At 37.6% G+C, this 25,186-nt stretch overlaps 1 protein-coding gene across 1 annotated transcript in view; it reads right to left on the bottom strand.

Moving 5' to 3' along the window:
* The window catches only part of Morc4 (MORC family CW-type zinc finger 4), a gene marked incomplete in the record, with an annotated part of 67,141 nt that overhangs the window by 14,668 nt on the left and 27,287 nt on the right, over positions 1-25,186 (bottom strand). The window contains 7 exon segments of the mRNA XM_013504554.1: positions 296-468; positions 1,839-1,884; positions 2,486-2,554; positions 4,136-4,264; positions 7,561-7,650; positions 17,676-17,776; positions 20,210-20,329. Coding sequence (XP_013360008.1) covers positions 296-468; positions 1,839-1,884; positions 2,486-2,554; positions 4,136-4,264; positions 7,561-7,650; positions 17,676-17,776; positions 20,210-20,329 — 728 coding nt within the window.

The raw sequence follows: 25,186 nt of genomic DNA, 5'->3' as shown, positions 1-25,186 counted from the left end.
TTCTCATACTCATTGCACTTGTACAATTCCCAACATAATGTGAATCCATAACTCATAGAAGAGTCTCAGAAAATGATCACCTCCAAATACATAGACTTGACATAGCCATTGTAATGCAGAAAAATTTAGAGTCTATACAACACAATTCTATTGACCCAAAAGTGTTTTGATCCTTATGAATTCCATGCTAGGCCTTAGGAAAAACATAAACAGAGTAAGACATACCAACTTACTGAACAGGAACACAGATCCTGAGTCATATTACCAACATAATACACTAACATTTTTTAGTCACCTGGAAAACTGAAAAACACTGGAATCCAGAGACTTAAGTTGAAGAGGTGATTGGCTTTCTTCTCTGACACATGGAAGCACGCTAGGGCTATCCATTCCATCATATCCAATTGTCTTGTCATTCATTCCAGCCATATCTTGAACAGTAGGAATCTTTGGTAGATTACTGAGTACCTAGCAAAGAAAGAAACAATTCATAAAAATTCTGAATTCAAACCAAATACCAAAGGTTGAGTCAATCCTTCTGATGCTAGGAAAGAATGCTTGGCCAAATAAAAAGAAACTGTTTCCTATACAAAACAAACAGTGTACAATAATGTACACTAGAACACTGAACCCAGGCATATTCAGTTATTAACCTATCAGCTAGACACCAACAGACCTCCCCCAACTCATTCATTGGCTCCTAGAGCTATCCGATCACATTAACGTAGGCCCTCTATCACTGTATGTTTCTCTCTTTTGACCCAGTGGAAGGCTAGGGTTTCATTCTGAGATCTGTGATGAGAGTAGGGGTAGAGGGAAAAGCAATGCAGCAAGTGTCTGCGCTGGTCTGGGAGAAATGCATGCAAGAGACAACATATATTCAGTGCACACACACGGAAACATGCATCTGGGATCTTGTGGGAGAGCCAGCTTATGAAGATAGTATGAATAAGTAAGGTGAAAGAATATGAAGGGGAGGTAAACTGAATGAGGACAGGGCAGTCCTAGATAATCTCCCAGTCTCTACATTGGAGTATTAAGCTAAGACATCAGGGTAGGAAACTTTATTGCTCATATGCCTGGGTTTTGGCAGGATATCAGAAGAAGAATTAGTATTAAATTGCCTCTATCCTCACCAGTCTGACCTACCCTGACTGAATGGGGGGAATGTAAATCTAACATGCAACTAGCAGATCTTTCTTAGAAAGAGGGTCAAAAGGGAAATCATGCAGAAAGACAAGGTTGAGTAGGGAAGATACATGGGTGCTATGGTGGCTGTCAGGAGAGGAGTGTCCCTAAAAGGACGGCCAACCTTATTGCACCCTTCAGCGTCCAGAGCTGGGCAACCATGTCCGGGAGATAGTGCTCCTGAAAATTCAAAACAGCAGAGTTTTTATAAAGCCAGCCAGCCTGAAAGCAGGGATCAGGAAGGGGCACAAAGAACCAACCCTTCTTCCCAAGAGAAAAGAGGAAGGAATCATCCCCGAATCCTGGAAGAAAGGAGACAGGAAAACCACACACTCAACTGGAACAGCCTGTATGAGGATGGAAGACAGTCCTGCATATTCTGTGACACTGCATGTGACATTTACACTGCCTCAATTCAGTACTGAATCCAAATCTGGGAAACAAATAATTGAGTTTTCTATTTTAAGTGATCTGAATGTCCATAACAGCACCAGACGAACATAACCCAAAGATCCAATACAAAGAAAAGACCATGAAAAGAAATGGTTTGCTATTTCTACGAAGCTTTCAAGATTGCTGTTTCCTTCAACCTATGTCCTCTGTTGTGGACAATTTCATGTGATAAAAGGAAGGGGAAGATCGTCTCTCACCTGGTAGGTCTCATTTTCCATAGGCATCTTCTCAACAGTTTGATCTCTAGAAGATAAAAATGCTATTGAGTTCACTCATAAAACAACTCAGGTTGAAATGGATTATCAATTGTAGATCTAAGTTATAATGTTCATTCAGAATTAGAAATAGTGTGAGCCTCATTGAGTAACTAAGATTGCCTTCCTGAACTATGCTTTTGAAGAGAATTTTCAAATGTTATAACTACCTCAAAGAGAAAGAAAGGGGAGGGGAAGTCACTGAGAGAGATAGAGAGAGAGAGAGAGAGAAGAAAGAGAGGGAGAGGGAGAAGGAGAGGGAGAGGAAGGACAGGGAGAGGGAGAAGGAGAGAGAGAGGGAGAGGGAGAGGGAGATGGAGAAGAAGAGGGAGGGGGAGAGAGAGAGAGAGAAAGAAAGAGAGAGAGAAAGAGAGAAAGAGAGGAAGAGAGAAAGAGAGAGAGAGAGAGAGAGAGAGAGAGAGAGAGCGCACGCATTCAGGATGGCCAAAAGGAATAAAGAATGAGCAGAGTGAGGTGAGAAATCACGAGAAACTTCCCAAATTACCTGTCTTCTCAAAACTCCCGCCTTATTACAAGCTGTTAGGCTCCTGTATTATTTGATATAGAACATCATCTCATGTATACTTAACTGTTTCTTAGCTTTGCTTAAATATAGCTGTTCATCAACAAGTTCTTGTTCCTCTGGAACAGAGCATCTCCTGCAGTATAGACAAGAAATCATCTTTTGGAAGAAAAGTGTGTTCTTTACAAAGGCTTTACTTTCCTATGACTGTGAAAGGGCAGTTTAACAACCCTCTAACAGTATAGAATGCAGATCTCATTCACAGTATAAAACCTTTCTATATATAAAACATGAAGAGAATTTTAGGAGTAAAAACCAAAAAATTACTGAAAATTTATTCAGTGGTCAAAAGTAATCCCAAAGACAAACAAGAAAAGTTAATAATTAGAACCTATGTTATATCCATTTTTAAGGAAGTGAAGTAGCCTAGAAGGTTGTCTTTTGGGCTAAGTATAAGCAGATAAAAGATAAAGTACTGAAAAATGAAATTTAAATAACCAGTCCTATATTCAAATCACACAATCTCATTTACTCTCTAAGGAAAAGTGCTTAGGCGTATCTGGAAGCTATGAGGGAATGCTTAACATTACAGACCCACATTTCATTTAGTTAACTTCTTCCATTTTAGATTTTTTCCCTAAAAAGCATACTCTGTTGTAGCACCCTTTTTCTTTTCTTTTCTTTTTTTTTTTTTTTTGTAGCACCCTTTTCTATCAGGATTTATCCTGCAGGAAAAAGAAGAATTTTAAGATGGTCACAGCTGGATTGAAGCAAACTGACTGTTATGAACATATGTGATTACTGAGTCAAATAAAATGATGATTAGATTGAAGTTAATGACCATGAATATGCCAAATGCCATTTAGTTGTCAGATATTGCAAGCAACATAGGGTATATCAGGAAGACAAACATGTAAACAGATAGCATTAAACGTAAAACAGGTACTGTTAACACTGATTCTATATAGAACATATAAAAAATCAATTCAACCTGGAATGCAGACCTTCTTCACAAAGAATTTTAAACCTTACAGATACCCCCTATTCTCATTTATATTTTAAAATAAACAATTCATCTCTATGCTATATGAAAAACATCCAAAAAATACAAAACAATATGAACAAATGTGAAGAATCAAATATTACTGGGAAATCAGAATAAAATCACCATAAACTACTGTGGATAGGAAAAAAAGCACTACACAAGAGTTCAGCTTCTGAGATAGAGATGATTTGGACAGGCAGATGGAATGTACAAGGTCACTGCAAGCAAGAAAAATAACATAATCAAAGTCATGGAACAGAGAGTAAGCATGGCTTGTGTGGGGAACAGTGAAGCCATAGCACTGGCTCAAACACAAAGTTTGTATTTTCTTTTTCTTTTTTTTTTTTTTTTTTGTCTTTTTGAGACAGGGTCTCACTATGCAGTTCAGGCTGGCCTTGAGCTCACTTTGTAACCTAGGCTGGCCTCAAACTGGCAACAATCCTCCTGTTTCAGCCTTCTGTGTGCTGGAATTACAGGCGTGTGCCACCACACCCGGCTCTTAAAGTTTATATTAAGGTATAATGAAAAATAAGGCCGGATAGGTTCAGGTGGGTCCAGCAAGCAGAGGCTTGAATGCCAGGCCAAAGAATACAGACTTGAGGTTAAGTGTTTTAAAAGATAAAGATAAATCAGGTATAATCTCAGGAATAATACTGAGTCCTGGAACCTTACCTGTATTTTGGATGGGAATTATAGTAACAAAACCATCTTGCAGGTAATGTAGATGGATCCACTTTGCCAGGAAGTTTTCTCCATTTTAGACATTCATCACACTGTACCCATGTCTGATCAGGAATCTTCCTGAACAAGTGAAAATAGAAGTGTAACTATGTATCCTCTAGCTCTGTGCTTTGCTTTATATTAGAAAGGCACAGCCAAGTGAAAAAACCTCATTTAATATACACAATGTATTACAAACACTACAGCTTAGATGTCTAAAATGTGTATATTTTCAACTTCATAGATAAAATAATGATAAAAATATATCAGATATGGATATGAAAAATAGCAAATACATATTAACATGGTAAGGTATCATTATTTATGGAACACAATAATATTTCTCCTGTTTTATTGTTAATAAAACAATAGAAGGGGCTAGGGATTTAGCTCAGTGGCATAGTGCCTGCCTGGCAAGCGCAAGGTCGTGAGTTCAATTTCTGGTACCGAAAAAAAAAAAATGACTTCAAAACAATAGATAATTTTAACTCTAAAATTAACTAACTTGAAAAAACATTTTACATATTATGTAATTATCAAGAAATAAAACCCATAGTCTTATTTTATTTGCTTCTGTTCAGTCACAGATATGAAATGCATTTATAGGAGTCAATGCAGCACTGTTATCAAAACATCTGTATCATGTCCTTCAGATACCCCCTATTCTCATTTATATTTCAAAATAAACAATTCATTTCTAGTACTGCAATCAAAAATTTCTCAGGTTGATATTCTCTAAGTTAATCTTTAAAAGTACTATAAATTTGATTACATTTCACAACTAGAAGTGGTGGCACCAAATCAACAACTGGGTTACATTATTAAAATAGTCCTCCAGAGCTCAACTCTTAAAATTCATACTCCCACTCATAGCTGAAACTGGAAACAAGACACCTACATCTTAAAGTGAATTTGTTTCTCTATGAAAAGATGTGGCTCATATATGATGGACACAGTCAGCACCTATGATGTGAAAAGGTGGGTTGCAGCAAGAAGAGGGAAGGCTGGAGAAGGGCGAGAGGCACTCCACGCTAATTTCACCAGTAGGTTAAGTTCTGTGTATGCTACATTTACACTGCTTTTATAGATATTTCCACGGAGTGGTATGGTTCTTTTAACTCTCAGTTTAGTAATTTTCTTTGTTTTGTTTGTTTTTGGTCTTTTTGAGACAGGGTCTCGCTATGCAGTTCAGGTTGGCTTTGAATCATTTTGTAGCCCAGGCTGGCCTGGAACACGAAATGATCCTCCTGCCTCAGCCTCCTGAGCGCTGCGATTATAGGCGTGTGCCACCATGCCCAGCCCTGTTTTCTTATCATTTTAAATGATTCTTTTTGCTAGGTTTAAAGGTGATAAAAGCTCATCACAGAAAAACTAGAAAATACAGAAAGTATTCATAATTTTACCACTCAAACACAGATTTTTCTTCTTTAAAATTCTTTTTTTTAAATTTTGAGACCAGGTTTCTCTATATAGTTCAGGCTGGCCTTGAACTCACTCTTGTAGCCCACTCTAGTAATGAACTCACAGTGATTCTCCTGCCTCAGTCTCCTGAGTGCTGGAATTATAGGAGTGCACCACCTCACTAGGGTAAAACTCTGTTATAATGAAGATGATTTGTACACATTTTTAGACCCATAGCTTCCTATCTCTTATTTCTGGTCTGCTTCAGACTTGCAACCTTTAAAATCTAAGCTCAGACCTGACCTCTGATGTCTATATATATTTTCACTCAGCCTCTGTTTCATTTAGAGCCAGAGTCAGCAAAAAGCAGGTTAGGGAGTAGGGTGTCATATTAGTTTTGGTTCTACATGTATAAATATGGAAAAGTCTCTCACAGAAAGATGTAAATATTGTTCTTTAAGAGACAGGCATACGTAGTGACACTAACTCTCTGCTTTGGGTTACATGCAGAACATGGTAGATTCTCCATTCTAGGCAGGCTGGCAGTCAGGAGAGGCTTTTAGCTCATGCTTGTATTAAATAGGAAGTTGAGGGAACCATATTGAATTTCCTCCCTATTTTCTTAAAGAGTGTAGTGATTAAGAACTTCAGTTTAGGGACCTGACTGCATGCAGTATATAAATATATATATTTATTTATTTGGTACCAGGAATCGAACTCAGGACCTTGTGCTTGCCAGGCAGGCGCTTGTGTGGCTGAGCTACATCCCTGGCCCCTGACTACCTATATTTGAACTTTGGCTCTATTACTTTCTGTTTGCTAATCTTGAGCAAGCTACTTAAATTCGCTGTATATCAGTCTCTACAACTGTAAAGAAATAATTATCTCAGACTTGTAAGGATTAAATAAATTACATATAAAGAACTTAGAATAATATCTAGTATATACTTACTCAGAAATAAATATCAGAAATACAACTCTGCATCTAGTACATACACTATCTAGCAATATATTAATATCTATTTCACTGCATTAATCATTGCTAATTTGAAAGATAAAATTGGTATCTCATCTAAATTTGCATTTTTCTTTGAAAGCCATGGAAGATGGACATAAGCTGAGTTCCTTAGAACAAGGAGGAAATAAACATAGAGCTGATGATCTCCATTTCTATTTATTTAATCTTTATTAGTATATGTTTACAATTCATAATAAATACATTCACCATGGAGAATTAATACATATGTATATCACATCATGATCATTTTTACCTCCCCTTCTGCTACTCTCCCTCCCTTCTCCCAAATGAACTTTTAACACTCTAATCACTATTTTGACAGTGACATAACTGTGTGTGTGTTGACATTCATTCTGTCCTCTGTATTATACTCCTTTTCTGACTTAATGATGCATTTCATCCCATTTGGTACATAATTCCCTATTTTGGATGCAAATTCTACCTTTTCTCTAATATGCCATGTTTTCTATTTCTACTCTGAAATACTAGGTCATTCTGAACAATATTCACTAGAATAAAAAGGGAAATTTGCTAACATGTCTGAACATCTACTCTATGCCAGGCACTGTGCTAAAAGTGTGATGCCACCTAATTCAATATACTTTAGAGAAATGAAGTAAATTATTTATCCAAGTCCACCTAACTATTAAGAAGCAGATCTTGACTTTCAACCCAGGAGTGTCTGATTTAAGTGGCTATCATCTGCCACTATATTACGCTGCTGCTACTAAACTGACAGTACTAAATTCTTCACATTTATGATCCAAACTGCACAAGTGTTTAGCCAGAATGAAGAAGGTTACAAAGAAATTAATGCAATTAGTACCTGTGTCTTCTTGTTTTTGGTTGATTAAACTTTCTGATATGAAAAACACCATTTTACTCTTGTTCCTTTGGTCTATGGACAATATCCCTAACACTTTTACATAAAATGTATTTTATTACTTATGGTACTGGCCTGGTAACAGCTGAAGTTTCAAAATTCTCTTGAGATGTCTTTTCCTTCCAATAAGCATTGAGCTTCTGAGCAAGGGTATTTATTGTTAATCTACAAGAAAATGTTAAGACAAATGTCAAGCTTCAGCACTGTTGAATAATTTTACCATTTCTGAGAAGCTCCCATTTGATAGAAAGCAACAATTTAGAATATTCAGCATAGTTTGGAGCATACATACATTACGAAGCTAAGATGGTAGCCCACTGACTTTGAAAACTATGTGTCATAATAACAAAATCATACTGTTGAATAACCACTTTAGTTCAAAAGATAAAATAGACACAAGACCAAAAAAGTAGAGTTCTACAAATTTTAAGGGTTTATAGAATCATGGAAAGGGTAATCTGACCTTAAAGACTACAACAGAAGACCAAGACCACATCACAGAGATAGGACATAGCCAAATTCTGATAAGTTGATAATAAGTTATTTGTCAGATGACAGGTAAGTAATTCATAATCAAGCCAAGACTCAGATGATCAAATACTACACTCTACTATAAATTAGTGAAATATTAACTTTAATATGTCTGTAGCTTCTGCATCCAAATGGTGATCACAAGAGCAACAACACTAATGGGGAAAAAAAAACACCCTTCAACATTCTACTATATACAGCTGTTACAATTTGTATCTAGATGTCCTCCCAGAGCCTCATGCACCCATAGGTGGGGCTTTTCAAGAGGTAGTTGGATCTAGGGTGTAAGAATATGGATTAAGGGTGTGTGATATCTGGATTACTCTTGTAATTGGATTAGCATAGTTCTAAGTGTGGCTGAATAGATTTAGTGAAGAGGCAAGCCCCATCCTGAGTGTGGGTGGCACCAAACAATAGGCTTATTGCCTGGATGGAATGTAAAGGGACAGAAAGAAGGCAGGCTTGCTCCCTTCCTGTCTGCCATGCTATAGGCTGTTTACCTTCTCTCATACCCCTCTGCCATGGTACCCTGCCTTGGGGTTGGTTGATTATGGAGTGAAACCTCTATAAATATGATCCAAAATAAGCCTTCCCTCCAACTTGTGATTGCTAGGTATTTTGTCCCAGCAATGACAAAGTAATGAAGACAGATTTTTGGTATCAGAAAAGTGGGGTTGTTGTTGTAACACTACCTGACTATGTGGTTCAGAAACCTTTGTAACTGGCTCGTGGAGTTTGGAAAGGTTTGGAGATGCCTGCTGAAGAAGCAGCCCTGCAATGCTGTAAGCTGAACTTGACTCTAGTCAGAGCTCACAAGACCAGAATGCTGATAGAAATGCTGCTGGTAAAGACCAGACTCAAATTTCTGTTGGGAAGAAAAACTCCACTGGCAGTTGGACTCCAGATCATGTGTGTTATGTTCTGACAGAAAATGTCTACATATTGCTGGTATATGGAGAAACTATGGAAGACTAAGAATAAGGACAAGAGATGAATTAATCTAGCAGAAGAAATTTCAAGTCTAATGTTGAGGTGGTAGCATGACTACTGTTGGGAGTTTTAAGCTAGATCTATGTTGAGAATCAAGAGCAAAGGGTCTAGCAGAATGATTTAAAGAATTTTGAATCTTGCCAGAAACAAAACTCCAGTAAAGTTGTGGCCTGCAAAGATGGAACAGCCTCAGTTCCTGAAAAGATTCACAATAAAAAGCCAAGTATTTCAGAGGGGGACAATAGAAAAGATGGCCTGAGGGTATCAGAAGAAGCAACAGGACTCTACCCCTTGCAGCCTCAAAGTTTCAAAAGTGAAAGACTATGCTTTGAGAAGAGATCCCCTAAGCACTCTGTTCCAGAATGGTGATGACCTAGAGAATTTGTTCCTCAGGATTAGGTTCATAGTGCTCGGCAATGCAGGCACTCAACCCCTACAGCCAAGACAGAAAGAAGCCTGGCTACAGCTCCAGCTAGCAGCAGACTTTGGTGTCATCCATATGGTGCTGGCTTTAGGTACATGCAGAATGCAAGAGTTGTAGGGTTAAGAATGCTTCCACCCAGATTTCTGAAGAAGGCCTGGGAGATCAGGGAGTATCCCCTGTGACAGCATTGTGTGAAGCTGTGAGTGTGAAGCTAAAGGTGCAGTGGAGACTCCAGAAAGTTGGAGAAACCGGGAATGTGGATCATCTGAGGAAAGCCACAAAGAGTAAACAAAGCCAGGCCAAGAGAAAGCCACAGAGCTACAACCACTGGCAGTGTCACATGGGTTCAAGCCCTTTGGAGTTCACAACTTGGTGCAGATTGCCCCAGGTGTTGGACATGGAACTACAGGATTTATTTTTTGCTCTGCTGGATTTCAGTCTTGTTTCAATCCCATCCCCTTCTATTCTCCCTTTTTGGAATGGTAATGTTTATCTTGTGCCATTGTACGTTGCAAGTGTTTAATTTTCTTTTCATCAGTAAATCTATTTACAGAGGTAATCCTTTACAGAGGTTTATAGCTAAGAGTTTGCCTTAAATCTCAGAGGAGAATTTGGAATTAAGACTTTGGCAACTCTTAGAGATAGGCTAAATGCATTTCCCATAAAGGGATGCACATGAGTCTTTTGGAGGTCAGGGGTGAAATGTTATGGCTTCTATCTAGGTGTGCCCTCCTCTGCACCAAGACTCATGCACTCATAGGTGGGGCTTTTTAGAGATGTTTGGATCTAGGGTTTGTGATATCTGGATTAGTTCTTTCGTTGGATTAGGGTAGCATTTTTGTGTGTGGCTGAATGGATTTCCTGAAGGGGGAAGTCCCACCCTGGGTTTGGGTGGCACCCATCAATAGGTTTGTAGCCTAGATGGAATATAAAGGGACAGAAAGAATGCAGGCTTGCTGCCTTTCTGTCTGCCATGCTATGGACTGTTTCTCCTCTGCCATTCCACCCTGCTTTGGAGCCAGCCAACTATGGAGTGAAACTTCTACAAATTGTGAGCTAAAATAAACTTTTCCTCTTTCAACCTGTGAGTGTCAGGTACTCTGTCCCAGTAATGAGGAAGTAACTAAGACAACAGCTACCATCAGAGGATACATCTGACTTACGGCTCTTGGACTTTTCTCTTATCTCTCTTCTCAAACAACAGTAGGTTCAGGGTCAACAAGAAATATAATGTGTAGAAGTCAAAACATGAGTTTACTTTTAATACTAATAACTTTCTTTTTAAAAAAATTGTTAACTTTCTAATTAATAATTAATATTTAATTCTACAGCCCAGGATTACAACTCAATGCAGATCTATACACACCTAGAACACTGTGAATTTAAAAACCAGAGTTTATTTTTTGCAGTACTAGAAATTGAATCTATGGCCTCACATATACTAGGCCAGTGCTCTGCCACTGAGCTACATCCCCAGCTGTTTTAAAATTTTATGTTGACTTAGGGGGTTGCTAAGTTGCATAGGCTGGCCTCAAACTTGTGATGCTAGTTTCAGGCTTGCAGGTATCTGGGATTATAGGTATGTGCCACCATGTCCAGCAGAATGTAGAATTTTAAAAAATCTTTTCACCTTCTTGATCATTCTTCAAGAATTTTGTAGACCACTTATCTTCATAAGACAATCTCTTCTTACCTCCAAATTACTCATATTAAATTAGATTCTCACTACAGAGGTTAAAATAATCATATATCAGTTTTCCTATAAATTCTTACTTTCCCCTAACCTACCAATATTTCTCTTTTTTATATCCTTCCCTCAAGTTACAGACCTAGAACTTTTCTTTTGCATTTTTGAGAAATTTTATAGAATATACAGAAAAGGAAATGAGAATGGAATTTAAACATTTCACTACAAAAATATCAGCTAGACACAAAATAAGACAGAAATTTAGGAAGTGAAGGGGAAAATAGCTGTAAGGCAGATAGAAAAAAAATGGAAAAATGATGGAAGTTTCTCCTTTTAAGCGAGTACTTTAAATGTTAATGGATTAAAGTTAGATTCAGAAAAATATTATGTAATGAAAAGAATATAGCCAATTTTGGTACCCACAGATGAGGTGCTGCTGTAACAAATACTTAAAAATTTGGAAGCAGCATTGGAACTGAAAACTGGCAGAGGCAGGAAGAATTTTGAGAAGCATGACAGAAAAAGTCTAAATTGACTTCAACAGACTGTTAATAGAAATGTGGATGTTAAATATTTCACTGGTGAGTGCTTAGAAGGAAATGGAGAAGCACAGTAGAAATAACACAAATTGCTTTAGAGAAAGCCTAAATCATTGTAAACAGCCCGTTAGAAATATGGATATTAAAAGCATTACTAATGAAGTCTCAGAAGAAAATGAAGAACATGTTATTGGAAAATGAAGGAAGCTGGTAGAATGCTTATTAGAATTGTGTTCTACAGTAGTGCAGGAAGAACAATTTGTAAATGATGAAACTGAACATTTAAGTGAGGAGATCTTCAAGCAAAGTGTTGAAGGGCTGGGATTCTCTGGTTCTTCGTGTTAAATACAAGAGGTAAGAAATAAACTAAAGGAAGAACTGCTAAACAAAAAGGAGCAGGAATTGATGATTTGGAAAATTTTCAGCCCATTTTTTTTTTTTTTTTTTTTTGTCTTTTTGAGACATGGTTTTGCTACGCAGTTCAGGCTTGCCTTGTCCTCACTTTGTAGCCCAGGCTGGCCTTAAGCTTTCAGAAATCCTCCTGCCTCAGTCTCCCAAGTGCTGGTTTTATAGGCATGGCCTCTCAGCCCATCTAAATTCCAAAAGATGTTATAATTTTGTAATGGCTTGTATCTAGATGTGCCCCACAAAACCTCATGCACTCATAGGTGGGGCTCTTTGATGGGGATGGATCTAGGATGTGTGATTATGGACTAAGGGTGTGATACTAGGATTAAGGGTGTGTGGTAACTAAATTGATTTAGCATAGTTCTGGGTTTGGATAATGGGAAGGCCCACTCTGAGTGTGCCTCGTACCACCCAAAACACTTATAGGCTAGATGGGATAAAAGAAAAGGGAAGGCTTGTAGCTTGCTGCTCGATCCCTCCTGCCTGGTCTACCATGGACTGTTTCTTCTCTGCAATGCCCCTCTGCCAGGCCACCCTGCCCTGGAGTCAGCCAGTTATGGACTGAAGCCTCTACAAACTGTGAGCCAAAATACATCTCTCGGGGGCTGGGGATTTAGCTCAGCGGCAAAAGCGCTTGCCTGGCAAGTGCAAGGTCGTGAGTTCGGTTCCCGGTACCGGAGAAAAACCAAAACCAAAAAAAAAAAAAAAAAAAAAACAAAATACATCTCTCCTCCTTTCACTTTTCATGTTGGGTATTGTCTCAGCAATGAAAAAAGTAAGACAAATTTGGAGACTGTCAAGAAAGTATGCTCTATAGAAAAAGCTACACATGGGGTTGAACAACCTTTTGGTAATATCTCATGAAGGTCAAAACGGCAGAGTATTCATTCACAAAAAGGGTTTTTTGAAAAGATTAAGCACATGACTCAGATCTCCACAGCTATCTCAGCTGAAAAGAAGAATAGATATTATCTAGGAAATACGTGTTGAGTCTCTTAGCGGAGAGTGGGAATATTTGTAACACTCAGGAAGACCCACAAGGTTCTTGAGAATGGTATAAGCACAAGAACTCTCCTAGATTGGACTGAAAAGTATGGGACAGTACAGAATGAAAGGAGTCTGTTGGACCTTCACAGTTCTACAATCAGAAAACAGACTAATGAAACTCAGCTGTAAACACATGAACCTCATGAACAAGGCAATATGATTTTGAGGGTGAAAACATAAGCCCAGAGGACAGAGCTTCAAGCCCCAGAGTTGAAATTCCATCTTTAAAATAGAATTGAATTTGTCTAGGTGGATGTTTGAAACTGCTTGGTGATTCCTTTTATTTTCCATTCCATTTCTCTCTACTTGACCTGGAATATGTGGAAATGGTATCATGTCCCACTATTTTAGGTGTATTTTAGGTGTAGGTGTAAAATGTACAGAAGAGAAGAAAGAAAGAAAGAAAGAAAGAAAGAAAGAAAGAAAGAAAGAAAGAAAGAAGCAAGGGAAGAAGAAAGGAGGAAGGAAGGAAGAAAGGAAAGAAAGCAGGAAAGGAGGGAGAGAGGGACAAAGGGTGGAAGAGAGATATCCAGAGATGGAGAGGAATTTTACTCCAAGATCGTCATGCTCATAGTATCACCAACATGTGATTTAAATAATAAGATTGGAACTTCTGAGCTGATGACTTTTAGTTGAAATTTTACACTCTCAGTTAACACTGTAATAGGTTGAGACTTTTGGTATCTGGGGATGGGGTACACATTTAACATATGCAAAGTAAATCTTAGGAGATCAGAGGGCGAATTATGGTAAACAAAATAACAGTCCTCCAAAGATGTGATGATCTAACCCCTGAAACTTGTGACTGTGTTAGGTCATACTGCAAGGGGAAATTAAGATTGCAGATGGAATTAAGGTTACTCATTAGGTGATCTGAAAATAGGAAGATTATCCTAAATTGGCCACTGAGATCACAGGGTTCTTTGACAGTGAAAGAGTGGTGCAGAAGAGTCAGAATTAGTGGAGCTGTGATGACAAGAGGCAAGGTCACCAGAATGACACAATGTGAGGAGAACTCAACCTATCATTGCTGACATTTAAGTTGGAGGAAGAAGGCTTTGGGCCAAGCAATACTGGCAGCCTCTAGAAATTGGACAAGGAAATCTGCATCAGACTTCCAAACTACAGAATTCTAAGACAGTAAGTTAGTACTGTTTTAAGCCACTACATTTGTCACAATTTGTTACAACAGAAGAACTTTCCTATTGTTCATAGACTGGAGCTGAGTCTCACTCTATTTCCCAGAAAAATGTAAAATATATCATGGCTTCCCTGTGAGTTCATTGTATGCAACTTGCCACATAGTTTAGGAATTGTGGTTTTAGGACAAGGGTCAGCAAACTACAGCCTTGAGGCAAATCCCACACACTGCCCGTTTTTGTGAACAAAATTGTATGGACACAACCATGCTCATTTCTTTACTTATTGTCATAATGTTAAAATCTGCTTTCATACTATGGCAGAACTGAGTGGTTGTGGAAAAGACCCTATGGCCTCAAAGCTCAAAATATTTACTTTCTGGTGCTTCTCAGAAAATGTTCGCCAGTTCATGCTCTACGATTTGGCTCTACTCTGTCCATTGAACTTGATTTCCCTTCACTCCCGTTCCATTCCTTTGTCCGTGCTCTCATAGTGATAACATTCTGAGTTCCTGTCACTACCTTAGGTCATGCTAGAACTCCATCCTGGGATTCCTTTCCTGCTTTTCTCTAAACCTGGTATCATTTAAGATATATCTAAAGGCATAATTTTACCTAAAACCTATCCTCTTCTATAAGGGCATTTTTCCTATACTATACCTGTTAAGTTCTGAATGATCAGAGTCATTTATTACTGTCTAACTTGTTTCATATATGTAACAATCTATTATCAGATGAGATCAGGTGCATTCAGGGTGGTATGGCCGTAGACCAATCTATTATCAGAAAGAAAGCAACTATGTCTTGAGTTTCTCTGGAAAATTCTACAAGGGCTAGCTACTGTGTTATATAACAGTGGGGTGCTCAACTAATATGTATTTCTTATGATAAAGTTCATGCTAAAAATATTTTAATTTTGAAACTTGAGAACTATAGCTGAAATCTGATATCCTTAAGTGTTAAAAATGATAATAGAGATGATTTATTTATAGATACTCAAGCACTATGATGGCTGGCAACTTTTATTAGAGTTTTGATATCCATAATACTCATAGGATATTTGTGATAGCAGACAACCTTCTCTAAACCCTCTCTCAAATTCCCATACTTTTATCTAAATACCTTTTCATTTTATGTAAAAAAAACCCTGAGTATAAAATAGCAATAGAGCTGGGGGTGTAGCTCAGTGGTAGAGTGCATGCCTAGCATATGCATGACCCTGGGTTCAATCCCCAGAATCAAAAAGAGGTGGGGCAATAATACTAGGATTAGGTAAGAATTCTGCAAATTTATCATCCCCAAAAGAATGCGTGCAGGGTAGTATATTAGTTCTTTACTTTCAAAAAACTGTGTAGCATAGAGTAAGCTTCTTAAGCCAGAAATCCTGTATATTTAACTGAATAGAGTATTTAGAGTATCTTCTCAGAATACTTGGCAATGACCATAAACTCATCATACTAAAACTAGACATCAAAAACCAAGGGTCTAATATGTCCAGAATTTGAAATGTAGACATGTAGTGGTAGGGTGGCAAAGATGATATAGAAATATGTTAAATAATTTTTTTTTTTTTTGGTTTTTCTCTGGTACCGGGAACCGAACTCACGACCTTGCGCTTGCCAGGCAGGCGCTTTGCCGCTGAGCTAAATCCCCAGCCCTCTGTTGTTAAATAATTTTTAATATCTAGAGCCAGGCATGGTAGCGCATGCCTGTAATCCCAGTACTCAGGAGGCTGAGGCAGGAGGATCGTTGTGAGTTTGAGACCAGCCTGGGCTACAAAGTGAGTTCAAGGCCAGCCTAAACTGCATAGTGAGACCCCATCTCAAAAAGACCAAAAAAAAATTTGTTTTAATATCTAACATTTAAATTTCAACAAATCTTAATTATTTAGGTAAACATCTGAAGTTCACTACTCCTTTTGCTCAAGAGAAAGAAAATGACATGGCTCTGAGACTTCTGTTAAATCAATGTCATTTATAAACTTGCACTCTTAAGAGTCAAGTGCTGGTAAAAGATCTCCATTATGGGTCAGACTCATATTTAAATGACCAATTTATTTAGACTGAGGGCACCTAGGTGTCATAACAATTGAATAGCTTGAAAGGCCAAAACCCAATTACATTGAAATTAATTTGTGGTTGCCATTCAAATAGTTATCTCTTTGTCAAACACTAAACCTAGAGTTCTTGTGGTTGCAGATAAATCAAGGTATAACATTTAACTAACTTTATTATGGTTTTAGTCACACAAAAAGAGATTTAGGAAATGACTTTTCTCCTACACTAAAAAAAAATTTTCTACTGTGACATCAAAGAAAGGATATCAACTATCCTGATGACTTTTATTCACACTGTGCCTTTTTCTGGCCTTACATATATTTCCCTCCACTTAGAATGTTCTTCTCCTATTTATCCACTTAGAAAACTTCAACTTTTCCTTTAAGTTTAAACTCAAATATAATCTGACTTGTGAAGCCTTCCTTGATTCCTTTCGGTATATTTAAAAGTTCTCCTCATTTTGCATATGTGCCTCATTAACAAAATTATTTAACAGATATTTAAGTTTCATATGGTATATGTCTTCCCACACTTGTTCATAAGCATCAAAGACTCTTAATTTTCATCCTTGTGTCCTTCATACCTGATATACAGGCAGAATCTCATAATTTTTGATGAAAGAAGGAATGAATGATCCTTCCTTCCCATAAAGTTCTTTAAAAAATCTCTTCTAACTTGGCTTTCATAATTCCTTCTTTAATCTCATAAAAATATTGCTACTGGTTCAGATGCAATGTCAAGTTCCTTTCTGATTCTTAACCTGCTTTTTGTCTTCCCTATTTAATCAAAATGCTCCTATGAAAACACACATCTGCCAAGTGTAGTGGTGCACGCCTGTAATCACAGCATTCGGGAGGCTGAGGCAGGAGGATCACTGCAAGACAAGGCTAGGCTACAAAGTGAGCTCAAGGCCAGCCTGAACTGCATAGTGAGACCTTGTCTCAAAAGGACAAAACAAACAAACAAACAAAAAAACCCCACACATCTTTCTTGCTCTTTCAATACTTTCTTCTACGTCTATTCACTGGAGTCATGAAAAATTTTTGAACACACTTCAAAAATATTCCCCAACACACTAAGTATTTTCAGATCCACTCATATTTTTAAATTAAAATCAATAAGGCTCTTTATTTTACCAAATGACTCCTATGTTTTTGCTATAATTTATAAAGGTAATATTTATCTCAACTGGACTCATAGATCAAATATCAGTAAGAAAATAATTTTATTTCTAATCTTGAAAACTAGAGCTCAAGTTTCTCAGTTAAGTTACTTAGCTGGTTTTTAGAGATGACTGTAGAGGTTTCAAAGAATAGAATCATATCTGAACAAATTTATGAAAAACACGTCAGGTTGGCAGTGACTCACCGGTACTCCTTGGTGTACTCAAAGTCTTGTTTATTATAGGCAGGCTTTAGGAAGTTGCACTCAATGACTCCAATTACTCCCATACCTTCTCCATGAGTTGGCTTAGAAGAGAAATATTAAATTCAACACTTACATTACTGTTGACTACCTGAAGGCACTTCTTGTTTATTCCAAACAATAATAGAAAGGTTACATGATGTTTATAGGCAAGCAAACACTTTCAAGACCTAGAGAAATACTCAGAATGTACTTCAATACATTTGCAAGTATTGTATGGAAGCAGAAACTAATAAATTCTAGAGCAGAGATTTCCAATGATTCACAAATCCTTACGATTATTTAAGGGTTACTAACTCTCTTTACTTCAGTCACATGACCTTCACTTTCATCTGCTTTATATTCTAAGACTTCCCATTTGAATAAAGAATTAGGCTGCTATTAAAATCAAGATTATATACTATTCTTCTAAGGAAATGAAATAAAACTTTATCTGGAAAAAATTTTAAAGATTTTATGTGAACACTAAGCTGTCACACTACCTATTGTTTTTTATTTTAAAAATAAAAGGAGGAAAATATTAACAGACAGACAACCTTTTACAAATTAGCAAAAGAACAGTACAGACAATATGGAGTTACAAACAAAGTGGTAGGAAATTAACAATGCTTGTTGTATTACATATTGATATCTTTAAAGTGATTTCTCATGAAAACAGATAGAGACATGCAACATTGATCAATCAAGGACTCATTGACAGTTTCTTTCAGCAAAGAAATAGAAGACAGCAGAACAACTATGTTAACTATCCTGCATATACATACATACAAAATTTCTCCTTCTTTCCCTTCTCTTTTCCCACATCCCAGTTGCCCCTTACCCTTGAGTACTTTCCTATCATTTCACAATGTCTATCATACCTCCTAGTTTAAATTAACTCTTTCAGGTTTTACACTAGTGAAACAATGTGGTGCTTGCACATGCAGGTCTGATTTATTTCACTTATGAGTATGGTCTCTAGTTGTAACCATTTACCTATAAAGCCCTCAAGTTTATCTTTCTTTACAGCTGAGTAATATTCCATTATATAAAAGTACCACAATTTTTTTATCCAATCCTCGGTGGATGGACATTTGGGTTGCTTCCACATTTCAGCAATTACAAATCGCGCTGCTATGAACATAGGTTCACATATATCACTGTGATATGATGTTTTTAGATCTTCTGGGAAAATACCCAGCAGGGGAATAGGTGGGTTGAATGGGACCTCTAGACCTAGTTTTCAGAGGAATCTCGAAACAGATTTCCACAGTGGTTTCACCAGTCTGCATTCCCACCAGCAGTGGAGAAGGGTTCCTCATATATACAGGCTACCAAACAACTACCAGAGATTCAGATTTGCAGTGATTATTATTGATAGTTGATACAAGAGGATTTAAAATACTTTTTAAATTCTTTAATGTAAGGAACTGAATCAAGGTATAATTGTAGACTGTCACACAAACATGAGTTGTCCTAAGATGTATAACGAGGAAAAAAAATCAAGATACACCAAAAATTAGCTATCCTGGACCTTATATAAATGTCCTATGTAATAGAAAGCAATCTATCATTTGTTGTGCTTTAGAAATCTAATCTGTAAGGAATGAAAGGGATACTTGTGGAAATTACTATTTTAGATTATCATTAACCATTAAAATAATGGTAACATTTATATAGTTTGGTTTATAAAATATTTTGTTGTAGTTTATCCCGGTTAAATCATTTTATTTTTCAAATTTTTCTTAGTACATGTTTGCATTACATTACATTCCTCATGGAGAGTTGGTACATGTACATAACATACCAGTTAAATCTTTCAGCTTTGTAAGCTCTGAGGTAAAAAAGGTAAGATTCAATTTTTTTTTTTTTTTGAGACAGGGTCTCACTATGTAGTTCAGGTTGGCCTTAAACTCACTTACGTTGCCCAGGCTGGCTTCGAACTCATGGTGATCCTCCTGCCTCAGCCTCCCAAGTGTTGGGATTACAGGCATGTGCCAACACACCTGGCAAAATTAATATTCTTGTTTCCATATTACAGGTAGGAAAATTGAGCCTCAGAGAAAATTAAATGATTTATCCAATGACATAGCTTATAAGTAGAACATCCCATACTCAAAGCTGGTCTTCACCATCAAATTTTATGTCACCTTCTATTATTCTTTATTATCTCCCTAAAATAATAGAAAGAGCTACCTTACAACTAAGGATCTGATGCAGCTGGCAAAGTTGCTGGTGTTCTAACTCTTCCTTTTATTAACAGCCACCTAGAAAATACATTTTAGTGCAGTTCCTGGGTTAACATCTCTGAAGAATGAAAAGTAGCAGGAGTTTTTTAATACAAGATGGCTCACTGGTAAAACAGAATTCTAATATCAGAATTTAACAACTCATACGAGATGGAAATAAAAATCATTAATGAATCTATCCCCTTTACACATTTTAAACTCTCTTCCTATAATTTTTAGTCTTCTGTGACAAAGAAAGAAAACACTCACCTTTACCTGGCATCCCACCTTCTCAAAGGACTTTATGAGCCGGTTGTTATGATACATCATTATTCCAAAGTGATTACTTTTCTTGCAAGAGAATCCAAAAGTGATTCTCACTTGCTTATTCTAAGAAAATCATTAAGGAGACAAACACTAGGGACCTTAACAGACAAAATGTATTATAGCAAAACACACCAAATGCCATTGTATATAAATTGGTAACTCTCTAGAAGGCATTTAAAAAATCTGTAGCAATGCAGTAATTTAAAAATATTTTTAACCACTGACCAAGTAATTCTCTTCTGAGGAATTTATTCCACAGAAACTGTCAGAGAAGTCCACAGAGTTTTATGAGTTATAGAAATTTTTTTCACTTACCTATACTAGTAGAAAACAAATAGTTTAAATGGTTAACTGAAAGGGAATGCTTAGATAAGTGTGGGTAAATTCACATGGTCCATTATTCAGCTCTTCAAATCACATATTTGAAAAATATTTGAAAGCATTAAGAAATGCTCATAATATAATAACAAGCATTATTTAAAATATATATACATAAATATCAATATAATATATATAAACATACATATGTAATATATATACATGAATAGAAAAGAATGTAAGAAAATATACCAAAATACCAGTAGTGATTAAATAATTCATAAATAATCACAAAATATTCCTTAGCCCTTTATAGTTGCCAAATTTGCTGCTAGAGTTCACAAGTTCTGATAAGAGTTGTATGTGGTACAGTAGAAATCCATTCACTTATATGCAATATGGTAAGTCCTATTAACATACAATATACAACGAAAACAAAAGCAATAAGACCAAAACCATAGCCAGGTGTTGTGCCTCTAATCCCAGAACTCTGGGAGATCACTAAAGAACAAAGAATGGGAGTATATTGAGGTAGAAAGCTCCCCAAATTACTATGAAGAAAAAGAACGAAGTAGAGAGCCAGGCATGGTGGCACAAGCCCGTAATCCCAGCACTCAGGAGGCTGAGGCAGGAGGATTACCGCAAGTTCAAGGCCAGCCTGGGCTACATAATGAGTTCAAGGTCAGATACAACTCCAAACTGGGACTTTGCATCAAAAAAGAATTGAATGAGGGGAGGTCTTCGATAACTGAAGAATACATAAATCAGAATCAGTGATCTCAGGAAAATTCTACTAGGAATTTCATTTTACTTATGCCTATATTGAATCTGTTTAACTCAAACTGTAATATGGAAAGGCAACTAGTTTGACAGGAACAGGAGGATTAGAAGTGTTGATGTACTGTATAAAATACATGCATAGAAGCTGGCCTGATAGAAACCCAGAAAAGCAAGAAGCTGGAAACAGAAATGTGACATATCCTAAAACAGTAAAGAGCACTTCTTTAGACTGATTCTGTGAAACCTACAACACTAATATCCCAGACCATATAAGGTGCTATTATGACTAATTTGCTCATGGTGCTAGCTCTGACTTTGCTAAATTGGGTTTATTTAAGGCTTTAAAATAGTTTCTTAGTGGAGAAGGTATGTTTCTAAAAAGGAAAAAAAAATCAATCTGCTTATGAGTAAAAACCACTTAGTTTTTTAGAAGAGGAACAACAATTTCTAATTTTCAGTCAGGCAAAGAAAGACAAAGTGAGATAATTCCTTTGATAGAAAAAAATATAGTGGGAACACGTTTCTTTAGACAAGATGTATTTTTGGTTACTGGAAAATAAAAGAGTGATTCTTCAAAACTGCCTATGATTTTTCAGCCTTTTCTACTGTTCAAAAGTCATCAATGAAGACTGACCTAATTTCCATAGTTTACCTTAAGATTTTATCTAGTACATAACTAAAAGCCATTCCCAATGCAATGGGGGTAGAAATGAAAATGAGTAACTGTTCCTCTAAGTGGCTGACAGTCAAAAATCCACGTCAAACTTGTTAACAATTCATCTCTCCCTAGAAATACTAACTTTAAATTTCCCTCTCCTAATTTCCACCAATGTCTGTGTCTGGCTCTGGTATAACAAATATAACTCTATACCCAAAAGATTAACAACTGTAGTCAGCATTACATTTGAATCAATGTGATATATGACAAAGTTCCAGTACAAACCAAATATGATGTAGATTTATTTCTTATGGTTGAGATTCTCGAACCTGGCTGCTCACTGAAAGAAATTGAAGATTTTAAAATAAATAAATATATCTTTAAAAAAATATTTTGGAAGTGGGCATGGTGATGGATGCCTGTAATCCCAGCACTCTGTAAAATGAGAAAGGAAGATCATAAGTTTGAATACAGCCTGGGTAATTCAGTGAGTTAGCTAGATCTTTTCTCAAAATTTAAAGAAAAAGGGTCCATCTCTGGGACAGCAGGGTCTGTGAGAGGACTGTGAAACTTTGTTCTGCGATTCCTCCCTTACCTCCAAGACAGGGAGCCCACGCCTTTGGTGGGTGGATAGACTGGAGTCCCAAGACCAGAGACCCAGGACAACAGCTGGGCCCTGGACGTAAGGGCACTCACACGTCTTTGGAGGGCAGAGTAATCAATGAGATCAGCAACATGGAAGTGTCTAAAGTAATAGTGAGGAGCCAGCAGTTGGACTCTGAAGAACTCTACCAACAGAAGTCCAGTCCCAGATTCCACATCCAGAGGGCAAGATCAGCTCCATACCCAGCACATTTCTGGGATTCAATATGGATGCTGTCACAGAACTGTAAACACCAGAGGTATTTTATTTTTACTTTCATTCTCGCTTGTTTGTCTGATTGGCTATTCCTTTCCTGTCAGGTTGGATGTCATCTTGTTTTGTTCTGTATTCCGTAGTTATTTTTGTATTTAGGGTTTTTTTTTCTCTCTCTTCTTTCTTTTTCTGGTCTCCTTTGTCTTTCTTTTCCTCTCTTCTTTTTTCATCCTCTTTCTTCCTTCTTTTTTCAATGTTTAGGTTTCTTAATTTTCCTTTTTGTTTTCTTGTATAGATCCTCTTTCTCTCTTTCCTCAACTACTTCTTGAATTTAAACTTTGAAGTGAGTAAACATTGTCTCTGCCCTTTCCAACTATTCCTTTGTATTCTATTTCATTCTTTCCCTCCTGTGTCCTCCAGTTTCCCAAAATTAGGGTGACCATCCTTTAATCTCCACGCTTGACTCTACTATATTTGACCTCACTCATCATATTAACCTATCCCCTACCCATCTTAACACTGCATCCCCCCCCAGAGGGGTAAAATCACCTGACTAAGGGGAAAAAATCACTGCATATAAGTGCACAATATATGTTTGATTTTGTTATATAGTACTAAAGTTTTCTCCTGTGGTTGGAGGTAACAGATTAATGGTTATCATAGTTTATCAGTAGTTAAGCTGTATTTGAAACTATTGTTATAACTTACTGTACTACTTTAGCCAGGATATTATACATGTGATAAACATTTCTTCCCCCCTGTATGATGACGCTGTGATTGTATGAGGTCATAATCACCACCACAGCCCAGTACAAATGGACTTGGACCTGAGCCAAATAATAATTTTGCATCCTTTACAAATTGGGAAGGTAGGGTTTGGGATAGCTATAAGAAAGCACCTGCACCTAGAAGAAATCCCTGAAGAACAGACATCTTCTAGGGAAACCTCAATACTAATAATAAAGCTATTTATTATAACAAACTGGCAAGCATCAACATAGAAAACAAGCTCTGAGACCTGCGCGCCCTGCACTGAGAGACTGAGTGCTCTGGGAGCTGCTGGACCCGTGGGTTCGAGTCTGTGCTTAGCCCATACCGCCACGGTTCTGAGATGGAACCCTGGAGAGAGCCAGGTATTTCCCATCTACACCCTGAGGGCAGAGCACGCAAACCAGGACCCTGCCGACATTACAGAATGAGTCTCTGCCATCCCTGCACCCGCAGCAGAGAGGAGGTCCTTAGTGAGAAGCCCCAGGGAATTCTCTGGCTGGGGGCAGGGCGTGTAGACTCTCCCAGCCCCCGCGCACCCTGGGCTGAGTGAGCGAGTGCTCCAGGAGCTGCCGGACCCGTGGTACAAGTCTGTGCTTTGCCTTTGCCCAGACGCCCTAGCGAGTCGAAGGCTGGGGAAGTCTGTGACTGCTACCCATCTGAGCTGCATCTGGTTCCTGTATGTGTCCTGAACTGACTGGAGACATAGATTCAGGTGGTTCACAAACTGTAGACCCTGCAGTTTGTGTCTGAATAATGCCTGTACCCTAAACTGCCTGCGGACATAGGTCCACTGGACCGGGATTGTCACACCAGTCCAACCTGAGTCAGGTAGTGCACGTGCCCTGAACTGCAAGGGGACGGTGGATCAGAGGGTCGGCCATCAACTGACACAAGTGCTCATGTCTGAGAACAAGGATAAATACATACAAATTAAAAACTGCCGGAAAATCCGAGACTAAACAGCACTACTCAGAGGTCAACCAGGGGCAAACCTGAACAACAGGAAAACTAGGGACACTAGTGGTCTTGGCTGAGCAGCTACTGAAGAGGGAAACTGGTAGCAAACATGTCAAAACGAAAGACTAAAACACAATCCCAGAACTCCACCCCAATCAGAACATGTCCAGGAGACATCAACATAGGAGAACTTGGTAAACACATGCCTGAAATAGCTGAAATGATTGCAATGGAACCAAAGAAACAACTCCATAAGGCCATAGAAGAGATGAGATCAGAAATAATCTCTCAGGCAAAAAGTGAAATGACAAGAATAATGAAGGAAATGCTCAAAAAGTCTAAAGAAGAAATATATAAGAAAATAGAAGAACAAAGGAGAGTCAGAAGCGTTCAATGAAAAATATAGAAAGGACTTAGAACACATGAACCAGATTCTAAGAGACTTCCAGGAAAACAAAGCTACCACTGAGAGCTACGAAAACCACTTGAATGAAGCTGAAGTTAGAATCTCAGACCTTGAAGACAACATGGCAGCTAGCGACTGTGAAAGAATAGATCTCATAAAATCAGCAAGGATCCA

Source organism: Chinchilla lanigera, unplaced genomic scaffold, assembly GCF_000276665.1.
Source record: "Chinchilla lanigera isolate Chin_1 unplaced genomic scaffold, ChiLan1.0 scaffold00089, whole genome shotgun sequence".
NCBI classification, from domain to species: Eukaryota; Metazoa; Chordata; class Mammalia; order Rodentia; family Chinchillidae; genus Chinchilla; species Chinchilla lanigera.
This window is presented reverse-complemented; position numbering and strand designations above follow the sequence as displayed.